Source organism: Bufo bufo, chromosome 10 (genome assembly GCF_905171765.1).
Source record: "Bufo bufo chromosome 10, aBufBuf1.1, whole genome shotgun sequence".
In the NCBI taxonomy this organism is placed as follows: domain Eukaryota; kingdom Metazoa; phylum Chordata; class Amphibia; order Anura; family Bufonidae; genus Bufo; species Bufo bufo.
Genome location: NC_053398.1, coordinates 144738124 through 144762603, shown reverse-complemented (window position 1 = coordinate 144762603; position 24480 = coordinate 144738124). Strand labels below are relative to the sequence as shown.

Genomic DNA, 24480 nt, shown 5'->3' with positions numbered 1-24480 from the left:
AATGTTATATACACTGTATACTACTCCAGACTATACACTACAACTCAAAAGGGGAGAAGACGACCAGGGATCTCCTTTATGTTGTGTTGGGTTCTGCAGCAGTGTATGGACGTCACATAATACTGCCTGGCATCTCCCCTTATGCCATATAGCCTGTTCATGGTCATACAGAGGCTGGATATGCTCCTGTGGAGAATTTGTGGGACGGGATGGGGCAACAAATCTCCCATGTACAGTAGCCGACATCCTCCTTGTGTGAACTACGGCTCCAAGATGAAAGAGCTTGGAATGACCAGATGAGGATATCCAGCATCTGTATGACCACCACCACAGGATATCTGTATGACCGCCACCACAGGAGGATATCCAGCATCTGTATGACCGCCACCACAGGAGGATATCCAGCATCTGTATGACCGCCACCACAGGAGGATATCCAGCATCTGTATGACCGCCACCACAGGAGGATATCCAGCATCTGTATGACCGCCACCACAGGAGGATATCCAGCATCTGTATGACCACCACCACAGGAGGATATCCAGCATGTGTATGACCGCCACCACAGGAGGATATCCAGCATCTGTATGACCGCCACCACAGGAGGATATCCAGCATCTGTATGACCACCACCACAGGAGGATATCCAGCATGTGTATGACCGCCACCACAGGAGGATATCCAGCATGTGTATGACCGCCACCACAGGAGGATATCCAGCATCTGTATGACCACCACCACAGGAGGATATCCAGCATCTGTATGACCACCACCACAGGAGGATATCCAGCATCTGTATGACCGCCACCACAGGAGAATATCCAGTATCTGTATGACCGCCACCACAGGAGGATATCCATCATCTGTATGACCGCCACCACAGGAGGATATCCAGCATCTGTATGACCACCACCACAGGAGGATATCCAGCATCTGTATGACCGCCACCACAGGAGAATATCCAGCATCTGTATGACCACCACCACAGGAGGATATCCAGTATCTGTATGACCGCCACCACAGGAGGATATCCATCATCTGTATGACCACCACCACAGGAGAATATCCAGCATCTGTATGACCACCACCACAGGAGGATATCCAGTATCTGTATGACCGCCACCACTGGAGAATATCCAGCATCTGTATGACCACCACCACAGGAGGATATCCATCATCTGTATGACCGCCACCACAGGAGGATATCCAGAATCTGTATGACCACCACCACCACAGGAGGATATCCAGTATCTGTATGACCGCCACCACAGGAGGATATCCAGCATCTGTATGACCACCACCACAGGAGGATATCCAGCCTCAGTATGACCGCCACCACAGGAGGATATCCAGCATCTGTATGACCACCACCACAGGAGGATATCCAGCATCTGTATGACCGCCACCACAGGAGGATATCCAGCATCTGTATGACCGCCATCACAGGAGGATATCCAGCATCTGTATGACCGCCACCACCGGAGGTTATCCAGCATCTGTATGACCGCCACCACAGGAGGATATCCAGTATCTGTATGACCGCCACCACAGGAGGATATCCAGTATCTGTATGACCGCCACCACAGGAGGATATCCATCATCTGTATGACCACCACCACAGGAGGATATCCAGCCTCAGTATGACCGCCACCACAGGAGGATATCCAGCATCTGTATGACCGCCACCACAGGAGGATATCCAGCATCTGTATGACCGCCACCATGCCAGAAGGGCAGCCTTTATGGCAGCAACAGGAGATGCTACTCAGTATTAATGTGACCTCCACATACTCCCTGCTGCAGAACTTAAAATAAAGGGGGCTCCACCTTTTGTGATCAGTGACCAAGTATCACTAGCAGTTTATCCTGTGTCAGTCTCCGCTCACTCGCATTGCATTCTCCAGGCCGTCTTCTCTCATTTTCCGGAGCTGCTCTTCTATACATATTTGGGGGGTTTTGTCACCTCCATAGCACGGCCTCCACATATAATAGAAATTGCTTCCAAACCACAACAGACATTGGAAATCTGAGCAGATGTTTGTCTTGGGCTCGATGACGTCCTCGATGTTTCGCTGCCAGTCCTGGTCCCGTCTTATTAGCTGCAGTTGTCTGCATAGCGTATGTGAACACCATAGTGGGGGGTGTAGATGCTTCCCAGCCTCCCTCTGTTTCCCTCCATCTTCTCTCCTCAACCACTCATTATTTGTGGTCGCTGCCTCCCTCCGCTCGTTCTTTTCCACCACTCACTATCTGCAGTTGCTGCCTCCCTCCGCCTCCTCTCTCCTCTGCCGCTCACTCTCTCTGGTCGCTGCCTCCTCTCTCCTCCGCCGCTCGCTCTCTCTGGTCACGGCCTCCTCTCTCCTCAGCCGCTCACTCTCTCTGGTCGCTGCCTCCTCTCTCCTCCGCCGCTCGCTCTCTCTGGTCGTGGCCTCCTCTCTCCTCAGCCGCTCACTCTCTCTGGTCGCTACCTCCTCTCTCCTCAGCCGCTCACTCTCTCTGGTCGCGGCCTCCTCTCTCCTCAGCCGCTCGCTCTCTCTGGTCACGGCCTCCTCTATCCTCAGCCGCTCGCTCTCTCTGGTCACGGCCTCCTCTATCCTCCGCCGCTCACTCTCTCTGGTCGCTACCTCCTCTCTCCTCCGCCGCTCACTCTCTCTGGTCGCTACCTCCTCTATCCTCAGCCGCTCACTCTCTCTGGTCGCTACCTCCTCTCTCCTCCGCCGCTCACTCTCTCTGGTCGCTGCCTCCTCTCTCCTCAGCCGCTCGCTCTCTCTGGTCGCTGCCTCCTCTCTCCTCAGCCGCTCACTCTCTCTGGTCACGGCCTCCTCTCTCCTCCGCCGCTCGCTCTCTCTGGTCGTGGCCTCCTCTCTCCTCAGCCGCTCGCTCTCTCTGGTCGCTGCCTCCTCTCTCCTCAGCCGCTTGCTTTCTCTGGTCGCGGCCTCCTCTCTCCTCAGCCGCTCGCTCTCTCTGGTCACGGCCTCCTCTCTCCTCAGCCGCTCGCTCTCTCTGGTCACGGCCTCCTCTCTCCTCAGCCGCTCGCTCTCTCTGGTCGCTGCCTCCTCTTTCCCTCTCTCCTCAGCCGCTCGCTCTCTCTGGTCGCTGCCTCCTCTCTCCTCAGCCGCTCGCTCTCTCTGGTCGCTGCCTCCTCTCTCCTCAGCCGCTCGCTCTCTCTGGTCGCTGCCTCCTCTCTCCTCAGCCGCTCGCTCTCTCTGGTCGCTGCCTCCTCTCTCCTCAGCCGCTCGCTCTCTCTGGTCGCTGCCTCCTCTCTCCTCAGCCGCTCGCTCTCTCTGGTCGCTGCCTCCTCTCTCCTCAGCCGCTCTCTCTGGTCGCTGCCTCCTCTCTCCTCAGCCGCTCGCTCTCTCTGGTCACTGCCTCCTCTCTCTGGTCGCGGCCTCCTCTCTCCTCAGCCGCTCGCTCTCTCTGGTCGTGGCCTCCTCTCTCCTCAGCCGCTCGCTCTCTCTGGTCGTGGCCTCCTCTCTCCTCAGCCGCTCGCTCTCTCTGGTCGCGGCCTCCTCTCTTCTCAGCCGCTCGCTCTCTCTGGTCGTGGCCTCCTCTCTCCTCAGCCGCTCGCTCTCTCTGGTCGCTGCCTCCTCTCTCCTCAGCCGCTCGCTCTCTCTGGTCGCTGCCTCCTCTCTCTGGTCGCGGCCTCCTCTCTCCTCAGCCGCTCGCTCTCTCTGGTCGTGGCCTCCTCTCTCCTCAGCCGCTCGCTCTCTCTGGTCGTGGCCTCCTCTCTCCTCAGCCGCTCGCTCTCTCTGGTCGCTGCCTCCTCTCTCCTCAGCCGCTCGCTCTCTCTGGTCGTGGCCTCCTCTCTCCTCAGCCGCTCGCTCTCTCTGGTCGCGGCCTCCTCTCTTCTCAGCCGCTCGCTCTCTCTGGTCGTGGCCTCCTCTGCCTCCCTCCGTTCACTCTCTCCGGTCACTACCTCCCTCCACCTCCTCTCTCCTCAGCCGCTCGCTGCCTCCCTCCGCCCGCTCACTATCTGTGGTCACTGCCTCCCTCCTCTGGGCGCTGCTTTCTGCTAATGTTATTTTTTGTTTGTCACAGGGCTGATTTAGAGTCTCCACCCTGGAAGTCCATGCCTGGGAGATGCTCCATGTCTTTAGCTGATACACAGAGGATGTGGGGCGGCTGGCATTTTTAGAACTGATCTGGGGTCCATTTACGGTGCTGCTGCTGTCTGAGGGGGGGTCAGCGTCTCCAGTTCCAGGAGCCTGTCCCCCTCAGACATTTGTCTTCCAGTCCTGTAAGCGCTTGCGCAGCTCCATCACTATGAGTCAGGGCAGTGGTCCGAGCGCCCGGCTGGTGGACGACCCTCTGCTCTTGCAAAGCTCAGAGCTCCTCTGCAGTTTGGGAAGTGCACAGCCCGAACGGATGCGGCTTTCAGACTCTCTGACACCTTCACCAAAGAGCCTTCCACCGTCTCCCATTCCCCAGACTTCTATTCCTATGTCTGCCGGAGACTGGGAGAGTCGCGAGGAGTTACGGCAGCGCGAGCTCGAGGAGGCCAGGGCACGAGCTACTCAGATGGAGAAGACTATGCGCTGGTGGTCGGACTGCACCGCCAACTGGAGAGAGAAGTGGAGCAAAGTAAGAGCTGAGCGGAACAAAGCTAGGGAGGAAGGGGTGCAGCTCCGTGGGCGACTGGAAGTCCTGAGCAAAGAGCTGAGTGCGCTAAAAAGAGAGCGTCAGGAGGCCAGCAGTGAAATGGAGCAGCTCTGCCGGGAGCTTGAGAGACTGCGCGGCAAAGAGACCACAGAGCAGGAGAACGAGGAGCCGGTGCGGGATGTGGACACCGAGAAACCAGTCACCATCAAGGTTAGACCCTGAGAACCCTGGGATGGTGCAGAGAAGTGTGAAAAAAGCAAATTTTCACCCCTTATGGTGGCTGTCATCTCCTGTGGTTGCTACCAAAGCTGCATTTTTGATTGCTGTTTATTTAATCAGCAGGTTTCACCATTGCAGTCATAGCTCAATAGAAAGAGTGCATCATGTCACCGATTTCTAATCTGCAGCTTTGGCAGGAACCACAGGAGAACCCATGAACTGAGCAGGTAGCGCCTCTATAGAACCTGTAGAAGCATCTTTCCCTCCTACTTTCCTTCAAATTCTGATTTCAGGAGACAGACCTAGATGGCAGCCTGCAACCAGAGGTCTTGGAGCAACACAACGGAGGCTCGTCTCGCAGCCCAAGACCCCGGCACTGGGAGGAGCGAGACCTGGCAGAAGAGGAAGCGCCCAAGATTACGGCCCTGAAGCTGAGACTGGACGAGAGTCAGAAGCTTCTTCTAAAGGAGCGAGAGTGAGTACCGGCTATAGGACACGTATACGGGCTCTGTCTCCGCTACATTCATACTTGTCTACATATCAGTCGCAGATTTTGTTGCAAGCCATTTTGCGACAAAATCTGCGACATTTCCCACGCCACTTTGCCCACCAGCCTAAAAAAAGGGGCCGTGGCGAGGGCGGGGAAGAGGCTCGGCCGGCAGGTCCGTCTCATTCATCATTTTCTACGCCAGTTTTTGGTGTACAAAATGAATTCGGGAGCTGGTGTAGATTTAAGATGGTCGCACGGACCTGCTGGAGGAAGCGCCAAAGTTATGTAGAGGCCTGCGCCACCCGCAGCCCCTCTGCCTGCGCCTCCATGTAACTGTGCCTCTTCCTCCAGCAGTCCAGAAAGACTTAAAGGGGTATTCTCATCTTAATGATTTGAGTTATTAGCCAATTCCCACCCTTTTTTAGAAAATAAGTCCCCTCTTACCTGATGTTGTCTTTGGTCTCCCCTGGTTACGGCCACCTCTCCTGTCGAATCCCGCCGGGCCGCACTTGCGCAGAAGACTGAAGATTCTCTCCCGGCCGGGCCGCGCAATGTCCTGAACGCGCACGCGCCATGATGACTTCTTCCTGGCCAGTATAGTACAGAGCCGCGAACGCGCACGCCGACTCTGTACTATACAGGCCAGAAATAAGTCACCATGGCGCATGTGCGCGTTCAGGACATTGCCCGGCCGGGAGAAAATCTTCAGTCTTCTGCGCAAGCGCGGCCCGGCCAGGAGAAGAATCCAGGAAGTGAACGTCGCGCTCAAGGAAGGTAAGTATGAAAAGGGAAGATGAGAATACCTCTTTAAGACCGGCATGTAAATCTCCAGTCTTAATAAATGAGCCCCATAGTGTCTACATACATTATGTGTGCATGCTTGTGTTTAAGATTTATATATTATCTGTATATGTTATGTATAGGTCCTATATGGGATGTATCTCTGTATATATAGCTTATATGGGATGTATCTGTGTATATAGAGCTTGTATAGGTCCTATATGGGATATATCTCTGTATATATAGCTTGTATAGGTCCTATATGGGATGTATCTCTGTATATATAGCTTGTATAGGTCCTATATGGGATGTATCTCTGTATATAGCCTGTATAGGTCCTATATGGGATGTATCTCTGTATATAGCCTGTATAGGTCCTATATGGGATGTATCTCTGTATATATAGCTTGTATAGGTCCTATATGGGATGTATCTCTGTATATATAGCTTGTATAGGTCCTATATGGGATGTATCTCTGTATATATAGCTTGTATAGGTCCTATATGGGATATATCTCTGTATATATAGCTTGTATGGGTCCTATATGGGATATATCTCTGTATATATAGCTTGTATAGGTCCTATATGGGATGTATCTCTGTATATAGCCTGTATAGGTCCTATATGGGATGTATCTCTGTATATAGCCTGTATAGGTCCTATATGGGATGTATCTCTGTATATATAGCTTGTATAGGTCCTATATGGGATGTATCTCTGTATATATAGCCTGTATAGGTCCTATATGGGATGTATCTCTGTATATATAGCTTGTATAGGTCCTATATGGGATGTATCTCTGTATATATAGCTTGTATGGGTCCTATATGGGATATATCTCTGTATATATAGCTTGTATAGGTCCTATATGGGATGTATCTCTGTATATAGCCTGTATAGGTCCTATATGGGATGTATCTCTGTATATAGCCTGTATAGGTCCAATATGGGATGTATCTCTGTATATATAGCTTGTATATGTCCTATATGGGATGTATCTCTGTATATATAGCCTGTATAGGTCCTATATGGGATGTATCTCTGTATATATAGCTTGTATATGTCCTATATGGGATGTATCTCTGTATATAGCTTGTATAGGTCCTATATGGGATGTATCTCTGTATATAGCTTGTATAGGTCCTATATGGGATGTATCTATGTATATATAGCTTGTATAGGTCCTATATGGGATGTATCTCTGTATATATAGCCTGTATAGGTCCTATATGGGATGTATCTCTGTATATATAGCCTGTATAGGTCCTATATGGGATGTATCTCTGTATATAGCTTGTATAGGTCCTATATGGGATGTATCTATGTATATATAGCTTGTATAGGTCCTATATGGGATGTATCTCTGTATATATAGCTTGTATAGGTCCTATATGGGATGTATCTCTGTATATATAGCCTGTATAGGTCCTATATGGGATGTATCTATGTATATATAGCTTGTATAGGTCCTATATGGGATGTATCTCTGTATATATAGCCTGTATAGGTCCTATATGGGATGTATCTCTGTATATATAGCCTGTATATGTCCTATATGGGATGTATCTCTGTATATATAGCTTGTATAGGTCCTATATGGGATGTATCTATGTATATATAGCTTGTATAGGTCCTATATGGGATGTATCTCTGTATATATAGCTTGTATAGGTCCTATATGGGATGTATCTATGTATATAGCTTGTATAGGTCCTATATGGGATGTATCTCTGTATATATAGCTTGTATAGGTCCTATATGGGATGTATCTCTGTATATAGCCTGTATAGGTCCTATATGGGATGTATCTCTGCATATGTCCTATATGGGATGTATCTCTGTATATAGCTTGTATATGTCCTATATGGGATGTATCTCTGTATATATAGCTTGTATAGGTCCTATATGGGATGTATCTATGTATATATAGCTTGTATAGGTCCTATATGGGATGTATCTCTGTATATATAGCTTGTATAGGTCCTATATGGGATGTATCTCTGTATATAGCCTGTATAGGTCCTATATGGGATGTATCTCTGTATATATAGCTTGTATAGGTCCTATATGGGATGTATCTATGTATATATAGCTTGTATAGGTCCTATATGGGATGTATCTCTGTATATAGCCTGTATAGGTCCTATATGGGATGTATCTCTGTATATATAGCTTGTATAGGTCCTATATGGGATGTATCTCTGTATATAGCCTGTATAGGTCCTATATGGGATGTATCTCTGCATATGTCCTATATGGGATGTATCTCTGTATATAGCTTGTATAGGTCCTATATGGGATGTATCTCTGTATATAGCTTGTATAGGTCCTATATGGGATGTATCTCTGTATATATAGCTTGTATAGGTCCTATATGGGATGTATCTCTGTATATATAGCTTGTATAGGTCCTATATGGGATGTATCTCTGTATATAGCTTGTATAGGTCCTATATGGGATGTATCTATGTATATAGCTTGTATAGGTCCTATATGGGATGTATCTCTGTATATAGCCTGTATATGTCCTATATGGGATGTATCTCTGTATATATAGCTTGTATAGGTCCTATATGGGATGTATCTCTGTATATATAGCTTGTATAGGTCCTATATGGGATGTATCTGTGTATATAGCCTGTATAGGTCCTATATGGGATGTATCTCTGTATATAGCCTGTATAGGTCCTATATGGGATGTATCTATGTATATATAGCTTGTATAGGTCCTATATGGGATGTATCTCTGTATATATAGCTTGTATAGGTCCTATATGGGATGTATCTCTGTATATATAGCTTGTATAGGTCCTATATGGGATGTATCTCTGTATATAGCTTGTATAGGTCCTATATGGGATGTATCTATGTATATATAGCTTGTATAGGTCCTATATGGGATGTATCTCTGTATATATAGCTTGTATAGGTCCTATATGGGATGTATCTCTGTATATATAGCTTGTATAGGTCCTATATGGGATGTATCTATATATATAGCTTGTATAGGTCCTATATGGGATGTATCTATGTATATAGCTTGTATAGGTCCTATATGGGATGTATCTCTGTATATAGCCTGTATATGTCCTATATGGGATGTATCTCTGTATATATAGCTTGTATAGGTCCTATATGGGATGTATCTGTGTATATAGCCTGTATAGGTCCTATATGGGATGTATCTCTGTATATATAGCTTGTATAGGTCCTATATGGGATGTATCTCTGCATATGTCCTATATGGGATGTATCTCTGTATATATAGCCTGTATAGGTCCTATATGGGATGTATCTCTGTATATATAGCTTGTATAGGTCCTATATGGGATGTATCTCTGTATATAGCCTGTATAGGTCCTATATGGGATGTATCTATGTATATAGCTTGTATAGGTCCTATATGGGATGTATCTCTGTATATATAGCTTGTATAGGTCCTATATGGGATGTATCTCTGTATATATAGCTTATATAGGTCCTATATGGGATGTATCTCTGTATATATAGCTTGTATAGGTCCTATATGGGATGTATCTATGTATATAGCTTGTATAGGTCCTATATGGGATGTATCTCTGTATATATAGCTTGTATAGGTCCTATATGGGATGTATCTCTGTATATATAGCCTGTATAGGTCCTATATGGGATGTATCTCTGTATATATAGCTTGTATAGGTCCTATATGGGATGTATCTCTGTATATATAGCTTGTATGGGTCCTATATGGGATGTATCTCTGTATATAGCTTGTATAGGTCCTATATGGGATGTATCTCTGTATATATAGCTTGTATAGGTCCTATATGGGATGTATCTCTGTATATAGCCTGTATAGGTCCTATATGGGATGTATCTATGTATATAGCTTGTATAGGTCCTATATGGGATGTATCTCTGTATATATAGCTTGTATAGGTCCTATATGGGATGTATCTCTGTATATATAGCTTGTATAGGTCCTATATGGGATGTATCTATGTATATATAGCTTGTATAGGTCCTATATGGGATGTATCTCTGTATATATAGCTTATATAGGTCCTATATGGGATGTATCTCTGTATATATAGCTTGTATAGGTCCTATATGGGATGTATCTATGTATATAGCTTGTATAGGTCCTATATGGGATGTATCTCTGTATATATAGCTTGTATAGGTCCTATATGGGATGTATCTCTGTATATAGCTTGTATAGGTCCTATATGGGATGTATCTCTGTATATAGCCTGTATAGGTCCTATATGGGATGTATCTCTGCATATGTCCTATATGGGATGTATCTCTGTATATAGCTTGTATATGTCCTATATGGGATGTATCTCTGTATATATAGCTTGTATAGGTCCTATATGGGATGTATCTCTGTATATAGCCTGTATAGGTCCTATATGGGATGTATCTATGTATATAGCTTGTATAGGTCCTATATGGGATATATCTCTGTATATATAGCTTGTATAGGTCCTATATGGGATGTATCTCTGTATATATAGCTTGTATAGGTCCTATATGGGATATATCTCTGTATATAGCCTGTATAGGTCCTATATGGGATGTATCTCTGTATATAGCCTGTATAGGTCCTATATGGGATGTATCTCTGTATATATAGCTTGTATAGGTCCTATATGGGATGTATCTCTGTATATATAGCTTGTATAGGTCCTATATGGGATGTATCTCTGTATATATAGCTTGTATAGGTCCTATATGGGATATATCTCTGTATATATAGCTTGTATGGGTCCTATATGGGATATATCTCTGTATATATAGCTTGTATAGGTCCTATATGGGATGTATCTCTGTATATAGCCTGTATAGGTCCTATATGGGATGTATCTCTGTATATAGCCTGTATAGGTCCTATATGGGATGTATCTCTGTATATATAGCTTGTATAGGTCCTATATGGGATGTATCTCTGTATATATAGCCTGTATAGGTCCTATATGGGATGTATCTCTGTATATATAGCTTGTATAGGTCCTATATGGGATGTATCTCTGTATATATAGCTTGTATGGGTCCTATATGGGATATATCTCTGTATATATAGCTTGTATAGGTCCTATATGGGATGTATCTCTGTATATAGCCTGTATAGGTCCTATATGGGATGTATCTCTGTATATAGCCTGTATAGGTCCTATATGGGATGTATCTCTGTATATATAGCTTTTATATGTCCTATATGGGATGTATCTCTGTATATATAGCCTGTATAGGTCCTATATGGGATGTATCTCTGTATATATAGCTTGTATATGTCCTATATGGGATGTATCTCTGTATATAGCTTGTATAGGTCCTATATGGGATGTATCTCTGTATATAGCTTGTATAGGTCCTATATGGGATGTATCTATGTATATATAGCTTGTATAGGTCCTATATGGGATGTATCTCTGTATATATAGCCTGTATAGGTCCTATATGGGATGTATCTCTGTATATATAGCCTGTATAGGTCCTATATGGGATGTATCTCTGTATATAGCTTGTATAGGTCCTATATGGGATGTATCTATGTATATATAGCTTGTATAGGTCCTATATGGGATGTATCTCTGTATATATAGCTTGTATAGGTCCTATATGGGATGTATCTCTGTATATATAGCCTGTATAGGTCCTATATGGGATGTATCTATGTATATATAGCTTGTATAGGTCCTATATGGGATGTATCTCTGTATATATAGCCTGTATAGGTCCTATATGGGATGTATCTCTGTATATATAGCCTGTATATGTCCTATATGGGATGTATCTCTGTATATATAGCTTGTATAGGTCCTATATGGGATGTATCTATGTATATATAGCTTGTATAGGTCCTATATGGGATGTATCTCTGTATATATAGCTTGTATAGGTCCTATATGGGATGTATCTATGTATATAGCTTGTATAGGTCCTATATGGGATGTATCTCTGTATATATAGCTTGTATAGGTCCTATATGGGATGTATCTCTGTATATAGCCTGTATAGGTCCTATATGGGATGTATCTCTGCATATGTCCTATATGGGATGTATCTCTGTATATAGCTTGTATATGTCCTATATGGGATGTATCTCTGTATATATAGCTTGTATAGGTCCTATATGGGATGTATCTATGTATATATAGCTTGTATAGGTCCTATATGGGATGTATCTCTGTATATATAGCTTGTATAGGTCCTATATGGGATGTATCTCTGTATATAGCCTGTATAGGTCCTATATGGGATGTATCTCTGTATATATAGCTTGTATAGGTCCTATATGGGATGTATCTATGTATATATAGCTTGTATAGGTCCTATATGGGATGTATCTCTGTATATATAGCTTGTATAGGTCCTATATGGGATGTATCTCTGCATATGTCCTATATGGGATGTATCTCTGTATATATAGCCTGTATAGGTCCTATATGGGATGTATCTCTGTATATATAGCTTGTATAGGTCCTATATGGGATGTATCTCTGTATATAGCCTGTATAGGTCCTATATGGGATGTATCTATGTATATAGCTTGTATAGGTCCTATATGGGATGTATCTCTGTATATATAGCTTGTATAGGTCCTATATGGGATGTATCTCTGTATATATAGCTTATATAGGTCCTATATGGGATGTATCTCTGTATATATAGCTTGTATAGGTCCTATATGGGATGTATCTATGTATATAGCTTGTATAGGTCCTATATGGGATGTATCTCTGTATATATAGCTTGTATAGGTCCTATATGGGATGTATCTCTGTATATATAGCCTGTATAGGTCCTATATGGGATGTATCTCTGTATATATAGCTTGTATAGGTCCTATATGGGATGTATCTCTGTATATATAGCTTGTATGGGTCCTATATGGGATGTATCTCTGTATATAGCTTGTATAGGTCCTATATGGGATGTATCTCTGTATATATAGCTTGTATAGGTCCTATATGGGATGTATCTCTGTATATAGCCTGTATAGGTCCTATATGGGATGTATCTATGTATATAGCTTGTATAGGTCCTATATGGGATGTATCTCTGTATATATAGCTTGTATAGGTCCTATATGGGATGTATCTCTGTATATATAGCTTGTATAGGTCCTATATGGGATGTATCTATGTATATATAGCTTGTATAGGTCCTATATGGGATGTATCTCTGTATATATAGCTTATATAGGTCCTATATGGGATGTATCTCTGTATATATAGCTTGTATAGGTCCTATATGGGATGTATCTATGTATATAGCTTGTATAGGTCCTATATGGGATGTATCTCTGTATATATAGCTTGTATAGGTCCTATATGGGATGTATCTCTGTATATAGCTTGTATAGGTCCTATATGGGATGTATCTCTGTATATAGCCTGTATAGGTCCTATATGGGATGTATCTCTGCATATGTCCTATATGGGATGTATCTCTGTATATAGCTTGTATATGTCCTATATGGGATGTATCTCTGTATATATAGCTTGTATAGGTCCTATATGGGATGTATCTCTGTATATAGCCTGTATAGGTCCTATATGGGATGTATCTATGTATATAGCTTGTATAGGTCCTATATGGGATATATCTCTGTATATATAGCTTGTATAGGTCCTATATGGGATGTATCTCTGTATATATAGCTTGTATAGGTCCTATATGGGATGTATCTCTGTATATAGCCTGTATAGGTCCTATATGGGATGTATCTCTGTATATAGCCTGTATAGGTCCTATATGGGATGTATCTCTGTATATATAGCTTGTATAGGTCCTATATGGGATGTATCTCTGTATATATAGCTTGTATAGGTCCTATATGGGATGTATCTCTGTATATATAGCTTGTATAGGTCCTATATGGGATATATCTCTGTATATATAGCTTGTATGGGTCCTATATGGGATATATCTCTGTATATATAGCTTGTATAGGTCCTATATGGGATGTATCTCTGTATATAGCCTGTATAGGTCCTATATGGGATGTATCTCTGTATATAGCCTGTATAGGTCCTATATGGGATGTATCTCTGTATATATAGCTTGTATAGGTCCTATATGGGATGTATCTCTGTATATATAGCCTGTATAGGTCCTATATGGGATGTATCTCTGTATATATAGCTTGTATAGGTCCTATATGGGATGTATCTCTGTATATATAGCTTGTATAGGTCCTATATGGGATGTATCTCTGTATATAGCTTGTATAGGTCCTATATGGGATGTATCTCTGTATATAGCCTGTATAGGTCCTATATGGGATGTATCTCTGCATATGTCCTATATGGGATGTATCTCTGTATATAGCTTGTATATGTCCTATATGGGATGTATCTCTGTATATATAGCTTGTATAGGTCCTATATGGGATGTATCTCTGTATATAGCCTGTATAGGTCCTATATGGGATGTATCTATGTATATAGCTTGTATAGGTCCTATATGGGATATATCTCTGTATATATAGCTTGTATAGGTCCTATATGGGATGTATCTCTGTATATATAGCTTGTATAGGTCCTATATGGGATGTATCTCTGTATATAGCCTGTATAGGTCCTATATGGGATGTATCTCTGTATATAGCCTGTATAGGTCCTATATGGGATGTATCTCTGTATATATAGCTTGTATAGGTCCTATATGGGATGTATCTCTTTATATATAGCTTGTATAGGTCCTATATGGGATGTATCTCTGTATATATAGCTTGTATAGGTCCTATATGGGATATATCTCTGTATATATAGCTTGTATGGGTCCTATATGGGATATATCTCTGTATATATAGCTTGTATAGGTCCTATATGGGATGTATCTCTGTATATAGCCTGTATAGGTCCTATATGGGATGTATCTCTGTATATAGCCTGTATAGGTCCTATATGGGATGTATCTCTGTATATATAGCTTGTATAGGTCCTATATGGGATGTATCTCTGTATATATAGCCTGTATAGGTCCTATATGGGATGTATCTCTGTATATATAGCTTGTATAGGTCCTATATGGGATGTATCTCTGTATATATAGCTTGTATAGGTCCTATATGGGATGTATCTCTGTATATATAGCTTGTATGGGTCCTATATGGGATATATCTCTGTATATATAGCTTGTATAGGTCCTATATGGGATGTATCTCTGTATATAGCCTGTATAGGTCCTATATGGGATGTATCTCTGTATATAGCCTGTATAGGTCCTATATGGGATGTATCTCTGTATATATAGCTTGTATAGGTCCTATATGGGATGTATCTCTGTATATATAGCCTGTATAGGTCCTATATGGGATGTATCTCTGTATATATAGCTTGTATATGTCCTATATGGGATGTATCTCTGTATATAGCTTGTATAGGTCCTATATGGGATGTATCTCTGTATATAGCTTGTATAGGTCCTATATGGGATGTATCTATGTATATATAGCTTGTATAGGTCCTATATGGGATGTATCTCTGTATATATAGCCTGTATAGGTCCTATATGGGATGTATCTCTGTATATATAGCCTGTATAGGTCCTATATGGGATGTATCTCTGTATATAGCTTGTATAGGTCCTATATGGGATGTATCTATGTATATATAGCTTGTATAGGTCCTATATGGGATGTATCTCTGTATATATAGCTTGTATAGGTCCTATATGGGATGTATCTCTGTATATATAGCCTGTATAGGTCCTATATGGGATGTATCTATGTATATATAGCTTGTATAGGTCCTATATGGGATGTATCTCTGTATATATAGCTTGTATAGGTCCTATATGGGATGTATCTCTGTATATAGCCTGTATAGGTCCTATATGGGATGTATCTCTGCATATGTCCTATATGGGATGTATCTCTGTATATAGCTTGTATATGTCCTATATGGGATGTATCTCTGTATATATAGCTTGTATAGGTCCTATATGGGATGTATCTATGTATATATAGCTTGTATAGGTCCTATATGGGATGTATCTCTGTATATATAGCTTGTATAGGTCCTATATGGGATGTATCTCTGTATATAGCCTGTATAGGTCCTATATGGGATGTATCTCTGTATATATAGCTTGTATAGGTCCTATATGGGATGTATCTATGTATATATAGCTTGTATAGGTCCTATATGGGATGTATCTCTGTATATAGCCTGTATAGGTCCTATATGGGATGTATCTCTGTATATATAGCTTGTATAGGTCCTATATGGGATGTATCTCTGTATATAGCCTGTATAGGTCCTATATGGGATGTATCTCTGCATATGTCCTATATGGGATGTATCTCTGTATATAGCTTGTATAGGTCCTATATGGGATGTATCTCTGTATATATAGCTTGTATAGGTCCTATATGGGATGTATCTCTGTATATATAGCTTGTATAGGTCCTATATGGGATGTATCTCTGTATATAGCTTGTATAGGTCCTATATGGGATGTATCTATGTATATAGCTTGTATAGGTCCTATATGGGATGTATCTCTGTATATAGCCTGTATATGTCCTATATGGGATGTATCTCTGTATATATAGCTTGTATAGGTCCTATATGGGATGTATCTCTGTATATATAGCTTGTATAGGTCCTATATGGGATGTATCTCTGTATATATAGCTTGTATAGGTCCTATATGGGATGTATCTGTGTATATAGCCTGTATAGGTCCTATATGGGATGTATCTCTGTATATAGCCTGTATAGGTCCTATATGGGATGTATCTATGTATATATAGCTTGTATAGGTCCTATATGGGATGTATCTCTGTATATATAGCTTGTATAGGTCCTATATGGGATGTATCTCTGTATATATAGCTTGTATAGGTCCTATATGGGATGTATCTCTGTATATAGCTTGTATAGGTCCTATATGGGATGTATCTATGTATATATAGCTTGTATAGGTCCTATATGGGATGTATCTCTGTATATATAGCTTGTATAGGTCCTATATGGGATGTATCTCTGTATATATAGCTTGTATAGGTCCTATATGGGATGTATCTATGTATATAGCTTGTATAGGTCCTATATGGGATGTATCTATGTATATAGCTTGTATAGGTCCTATATGGGATGTATCTCTGTATATAGCCTGTATATGTCCTATATGGGATGTATCTCTGTATATATAGCTTGTATAGGTCCTATATGGGATGTATCTGTGTATATAGCCTGTATAGGTCCTATATGGGATGTATCTCTGTATATATAGCTTGTATAGGTCCTATATGGGATGTATCTCTGTATATAGCTTGTATAGGTCCTATATGGGATGTATCTCTGCATATGTCCTATATGGGATGTATCTCTGTATATATAGCCTGTATAGGTCCTATATGGGATGTATCTCTGTATATATAGCTTGTATAGGTCCTATATGGGATGTATCTCTGTATATAGCCTGTATAGGTCCTATATGGGATGTATCTATGTATATAGCTTGTATAGGTCCTATATGGGATGTATCTCTGTATATATAGCTTGTATAGGTCCTATATGGGATGTATCTCTGTATATATAGCTTATATAGGTCCTATATGGGATGTATCTCTGTATATATAGCTTGTATAGGTCCTATATGGGATGTATCTATGTATATAGCTTGTATAGGTCCTATATGGGATGTATCTCTGTATATATAGCTTGTATAGGTCCTATATGGGATGTATCTCTGTATATATAGCCTGTATAGGTCCTATATGGGATGTATCTCTGTATATATAGCTTGTATAGGTCCTATATGGGATGTATCTCTGTATATATAGCTTGTATGGGTCCTATATGGGATGTATCTCTGTATATAGCTTGTATAGGTCCTATATGGGATGTATCTCTGTATATATAGCTTGTATAGGTCCTATATGGGATGTATCTCTGTATATAGCCTGTATAGGTCCTATATGGGATGTATCTATGTATATAGCTTGTATAGGTCCTATATGGGATGTATCTCTGTATATATAGCTTGTATAGGTCCTATATGGGATGTATCTCTGTATATATAGCTTGTATAGGTCCTATATGGGATGTATCTATGTATATATAGCTTGTATAGGTCCTATATGGGATGTATCTCTGTATATATAGCTTGTATAGGTCCTATATGGGATGTATCTATGTATATAGCTTGTATAGGTCCTATATGGGATGTATCTCTGTATATATAGCTTGTATAGGTCCTATATGGGATGTATCTCTGTATATAGCTTGTATAGGTCCTATATGGGATGTATCTCTGTATATAGCCTGTATAGGTCCTATATGGGATGTATCTCTGCATATGTCCTATATGGGATGTATCTCTGTATATAGCTTGTATATGTCCTATATGGGATGTATCTCTGTATATATAGCTTGTATAGGTCCTATATGGGATGTATCTCTGTATATAGCCTGTATAGGTCCTATATGGGATGTATCTATGTATATAGCTTGTATAGGTCCTATATGGGATGTATCTCTGTATATATAGCTTGTATAGGTCCTATATGGGATGTATCTCTGTATATAGCTTGTATAGGTCCTATATGGGATGTATCTCTGTATATAGCCTGTATAGGTCCTATATGGGATGTATCTCTGCACATGTCCTATATGGGATGTATCTCTGTATATAGCTTGTATAGGTCCTATATGGGATGTATCTCTGTATATATAGCTTATATAGGTCCTATATGGGATGTATCTCTGTATATATAGCTTGTATAGGTCCTATATGGGATGTATCTATGTATATAGCTTGTATAGGTCCTATATGGGATGTATCTCTGTATATATAGCTTGTATAGGTCCTATATGGGATGTATCTCTGTATATAGCTTGTATAGGTCCTATATGGGATGTATCTCTGTATATAGCCTGTATAGGTCCTATATGGGATGTATCTCTGCACATGTCCTATATGGGATGTATCTCTGTATATAGCTTGTATATGTCCTATATGGGATGTATCTCTGTATATATAGCTTGTATAGGTCCTATATGGGATGTATCTATGTATATAGCTTGTATAGGTCCTATATGGGATGTATCTCTGTATATATAGCTTGTATAGGTCCTATATGGGATGTATCTCTGTATATAGCTTGTATAGGTCCTATATGGGATGTATCTCTGTATATAGCCTGTATAGGTCCTATATGGGATGTATCTCTGCACATGTCCTATATGGGATGTATCTCTGTATATAGCTTGTATATGTCCTATATGGGATGTATCTCTGTATATAGCCTGTATAGGTCCTATATGGGATGTATCTCTGTATATATAGCTTGTATAGGTCCTATATGGGATGTATCTCTGTATATATAGCTTGTATAGGTCCTATATGGGATGTATCTATGTATATAGCTTGTATAGGTCCTATATGGGATGTATCTCTGTGTATATATAGCTTGTATAGGTCCTATATGGGATGTATCTCTGTATATATAGCTTGTATAGGTCCTATATGGGATGTATCTCTGTATATAGCTTGTATAGGTCCTATATGGGATGTATCTCTGCATATGTCCTATATGGGATGTATCTCTGTATATATAGCCTGTATAGGTCCTATATGGGATGTATCTCTGTATATATAGCTTGTATAGGTCCTATATGGGATGTATCTCTGTATATAGCCTGTATAGGTCCTATATGGGATGTATCTATGTATATAGCTTGTATAGGTCCTATATGGGATGTATCTCTGTATATATAGCTTGTATAGGTCCTATATGGGATGTATCTGTATATATAGCTTGTATAGGTCCTATATGGGATGTATCTCTGTATATATAGCTTATATAGGTCCTATATGGGATGTATCTCTGTATATATAGCTTGTATAGGTCCTATATGGGATGTATCTATGTATATAGCTTGTATAGGTCCTATATGGGATGTATCTCTGTATATATAGCTTGTATAGGTCCTATATGGGATGTATCTCTGTATATATAGCCTGTATAGGTCCTATATGGGATGTATCTCTGTATATATAGCTTGTATAGGTCCTATATGGGATGTATCTCTGTATATATAGCTTGTATGGGTCCTATATGGGATGTATCTCTGTATATAGCTTGTATAGGTCCTATATGGGATGTATCTCTGTATATATAGCCTGTATAGGTCCTATATGGGATGTATCTCTGTATATATAGCTTGTATAGGTCCTATATGGGATGTATCTCTGTATATAGCCTGTATAGGTCCTATATGGGATGTATCTATGTATATAGCTTGTATAGGTCCTATATGGGATGTATCTCTGTATATATATAGCTTGTATAGGTCCTATATGGGATGTATCTCTGTATATAGCTTGTATAGGTCCTATATGGGATGTATCTCTGTATATATAGCTTGTATAGGTCCTATATGGGATGTATCTCTGTATATATAGCTTGTATAGGTCCTATATGGGATGTATCTCTGTATATAGCCTGTATAGGTCCTATATGGGATGTATCTATGTATATATAGCTTGTATAGGTCCTATATGGGATGTATCTCTGTATATAGCTTGTATAGGTCCTATATGGGATGTATCTATGTATATATAGCTTGTATAGGTCCTATATGGGATGTATCTCTGTATATATAGCTTATATAGGTCCTATATGGGATGTATCTCTGTATATATAGCTTGTATAGGTCCTATATGGGATGTATCTATGTATATAGCTTGTATAGGTCCTATATGGGATGTATCTCTGTATATATAGCTTGTATAGGTCCTATATGGGATGTATCTCTGTATATAGCTTGTATAGGTCCTATATGGGATGTATCTCTGTATATAGCCTGTATAGGTCCTATATGGGATGTATCTCTGCATATGTCCTATATGGGATGTATCTCTGTATATAGCTTGTATATGTCCTATATGGGATGTATCTCTGTATATAGCCTGTATAGGTCCTATATGGGATGTATCTCTGTATATATAGCTTGTATAGGTCCTATATGGGATGTATCTCTGTATATATAGCTTGTATAGGTCCTATATGGGATGTATCTGTATATAGCTTGTATAGGTCCTATATGGGATGTATCTCTGTATATAGCTTGTATAGGTCCTATATGGGATGTATCTCTGCATATGTCCTATATGGGATGTATCTCTGTATATAGCTTGTATATGTCCTATATGGGATGTATCTCTGTATATAGCCTGTATAGGTCCTATATGGGATGTATCTCTGTATATATAGCTTGTATAGGTCCTATATGGGATGTATCTATGTGTATATATAGCTTGTATAGGTCCTATATGGGATGTATCTATGTATATAGCCTATATACAGTACAGACCAAAAGTTTGGACACACCTTCTCATTCAAAGAGTTTTCTTTATTTTCATGACTATAAAGGCATCAAAACTATGAATTAACACATGTGGAATTCTATACATAACAAACAAGTGTGAAACAACTGAAAATATGTCATATTCTAGGTTCTTCAAAGTAGCCACCTTTTGCTTTGATTACTGCTTTGCACACTCTTGGCATTCTCTTGATGAGCTTCAAGAGGTAGTCCCCTGAAATGGTCTTCCAACAGTCTTGAAGGAGTTCCCAGAGATGCTTAGCACTTGTTGGCCCTTTTGCCTTCACTCTGCGGTCCAGCTCACCCCAAACCATCTCGATTGGGTTCAGGTCAGGTGACTGTGGAGGCCAGGTCATCTGGCGCAGCACCCCATCACTCTCCTTCATGGTCAAATAGCCCTTACTTTCAAAGTTTTCCCAATTTTTCGGCTGACTGACTGACCTTCATTTCTTAAAGTAATGATGGCCACTCGTTTTTCTTTACTTAGCTGCTTTTTTCTTGCCATAATACAAATTCTAACAGTCTATTCAGTAGGACTATCAGCTGTGTATCCACCTGACTTCTCCTCAACGCCACTGATGGTCCCAACCCCATTTATAAGGTAAGAAATCCCACTTATTAAACCTGACAGGGCACACCTGTGAAGTGAAGACCATTTCAGGGGACTACCTCTTGAAGCTCATCAAGAGAATGCCAAGAGTGTGCAAAGCAGTAATCAAAGCAAAAGGTGGCTACTTTGAAGAACCTAGAATATGACATATTTTCAGTTGTTTCACACTTGTTTGTTATGTATATAATTCCACATGTGTTAATTCATAGTTTTGATGCCTTCATAGTCATGAAAATAAAGAAAACTCTTTGAATGAGAAGGTGTGTCCAAACTTTTTGTCTGTACTGTATGTCCTATATAGGGATGTACAAACTTGTGTTTTCATCCGTGGTAGTGGAGTCCATAACGGAATTCTTAGATAACCCGAACCTTGTACGTCGAACTTGAAAACAGAAGTTCACTCCTCCCTAGTCCTATATGGGATGTATCTGTGTACAGGGAGTGCAGAATTATTAGGCAAGTTGTATTTTTGAGGATTAATTTTATTATTGAACAACAACCATGTTCTCAATGAACCCCAAAAACTCATTAATATCAAAGCTGAATATTTTTGGAAATAGTTTTTAGTTTGTTTTTAGTTTTAGCTATTTTAGGGGGATATCTGTGTGTGCAGGTGACTATTACTGTGCATAATTATTAGGCAACTTAACAAAAAACAAATATATACCCATTTCAATTATTTATTTTTACCAGTGAAACCAATATAACATCTCAACAGTCACAAATATACATTTCTGACATTCAAAAACAAATCAGTGACCAATATAGCCACCTTTCTTTGCAAGGACACTCAAAAGCCTGCCATCCATGGATTCTGTCAGTGTTTTGACCTGTTCACCATCAACATTGCGTGCAGCAGCAACCACAGCCTCCCAGACACTGTTCAGAGAGGTGTACTGTTTTCCCTCCTTGTAAATCTCACATTTGATGATGGACCACAGGTTCTCAATGGGGTTCAGATCAGGTGAACAAGGAGGCCATGTCATTAGATTTTCTTCTTTTATACCCTTTCTTGCCAGCCACGCTGTGGAGTACTTGGACGCGTGTGATGGAGCATTGTCCTGCATGAAAATCATGTTTTTCTTGAAGGATGCAGACTTCTTCCTGTACCACTGCTTGAAGAAGGTGTCTTCCAGAAACTGGCAGTAGGACTGGGAGTTGAGCTTGACTCCATCCTCAACCCGAAAAGGCCCCACAAGCTCATCTTTGATGATACCAGCCCAAACCAGTACTCCACCTCCACCTTGCTGGCGTCTGAGTCGGACTGGAGCTCTCTGCCCTTTACCAATCCAGCCACGGGCCCATCCATCTGGCCCATCAAGACTCACTCTCATTTCATCAGTCCATAAAACCTTAGAAAAATCAGTCTTGAGATATTTCTTGGCCCAGTCTTGACGTTTCAGCTTGTGTGTCTTGTTCGGTGGTGGTCGTCTTTCAGCCTTTCTTACCTTGGCCATGTCTCTGAGTATTGCACACCTTGTGCTTTTGAGCACTCCAGTGATGTTGCAGCTCTGAAATATGGCCAAACTGGTGGCAAGTGGCATCTTGGCAGCTGCACGCTTGACTTTTCTCAGTTCATGGGCAGTTATTTTGCGCCTTGGTTTTTCCACACGCTTCTTGCGACCCTGTTGATTATTTTGAATGAAACGCTTGATTGTTCGATGATCACGCTTCAGAAGCTTTGCAATTTTAAGAGTGCTGCATCCCTCTGCAAGATATCTCACTATTTTTGACTTTTCTGAGCCTGTCAAGTCCTTCTTTTGACCCATTTTGCCAAAGGAAAGGAAGTTGCCTAATAATTATGCACACCTGATATAGGGTGTTGATGTCATTAGACCACACCCCTTCTCATTACAGAGATGCACATCACCTAATATGCTTAATTGGTAGTAGGCTTTCGAGCCTATACAGCTTGGAGTAAGACAACATGCATAAAGAGGATGATGTGGTCAAAATACTAATTTGCCTAATAATTCTGCACGCAGTGTATATAGCTTGTATAGGTCCTATATGGGATGTATCTCTGTATATAGAGCTTGTATAGGTCCTATATAGGATGTATCTCTGTATATAGCCTGTATAGGTCCTATATGGGATGTATCTCTGTATATAGCCTGTATAGGTCCTATATAGGATGCATCTCTGTATATAGACTGTATAGGTCCTATATGGGATGCATCTCTGTATATAGACTGTATAGGTCCTATATGGGATGTATCTGTGTATATAGCTTGTATAGGTCCTATATGGGATGTATCTCTGTATATATAGCTTGTATAGGTCCTATGTGGGATGTATCTGTGTATATAGAGCTTGTATAGGTCCTATATAGGATGTATCTCTGTATATAGACTGTATAGGTCCTATATGGGATGTATCTATGTATATAGCTTGTATAGGTCCTATATGGGATGTATCTCTGTATATATAGCTTGTATAGGTCCTA

The 24480-nt window shown here is 41.0% G+C and overlaps 1 protein-coding gene across 2 annotated transcripts in view; it reads left to right on the top strand.

The window, feature by feature from the left end:
• The window catches only part of CCDC102A (coiled-coil domain containing 102A), a 48757-nt gene that overhangs the window by 15597 nt on the left and 8680 nt on the right, over positions 1 to 24480 (top strand). For both annotated transcript variants that reach the window (XM_040409973.1, XM_040409972.1), the window contains exons 2-3: positions 4039 to 4809; positions 5112 to 5293. In XM_040409973.1, the coding sequence (XP_040265907.1) occupies positions 4264 to 4809; positions 5112 to 5293 (728 nt within the window). In that variant the 5' untranslated portion in view covers positions 4039 to 4263. The remainder of the gene's footprint in view (positions 1 to 4038; positions 4810 to 5111; positions 5294 to 24480) is intronic.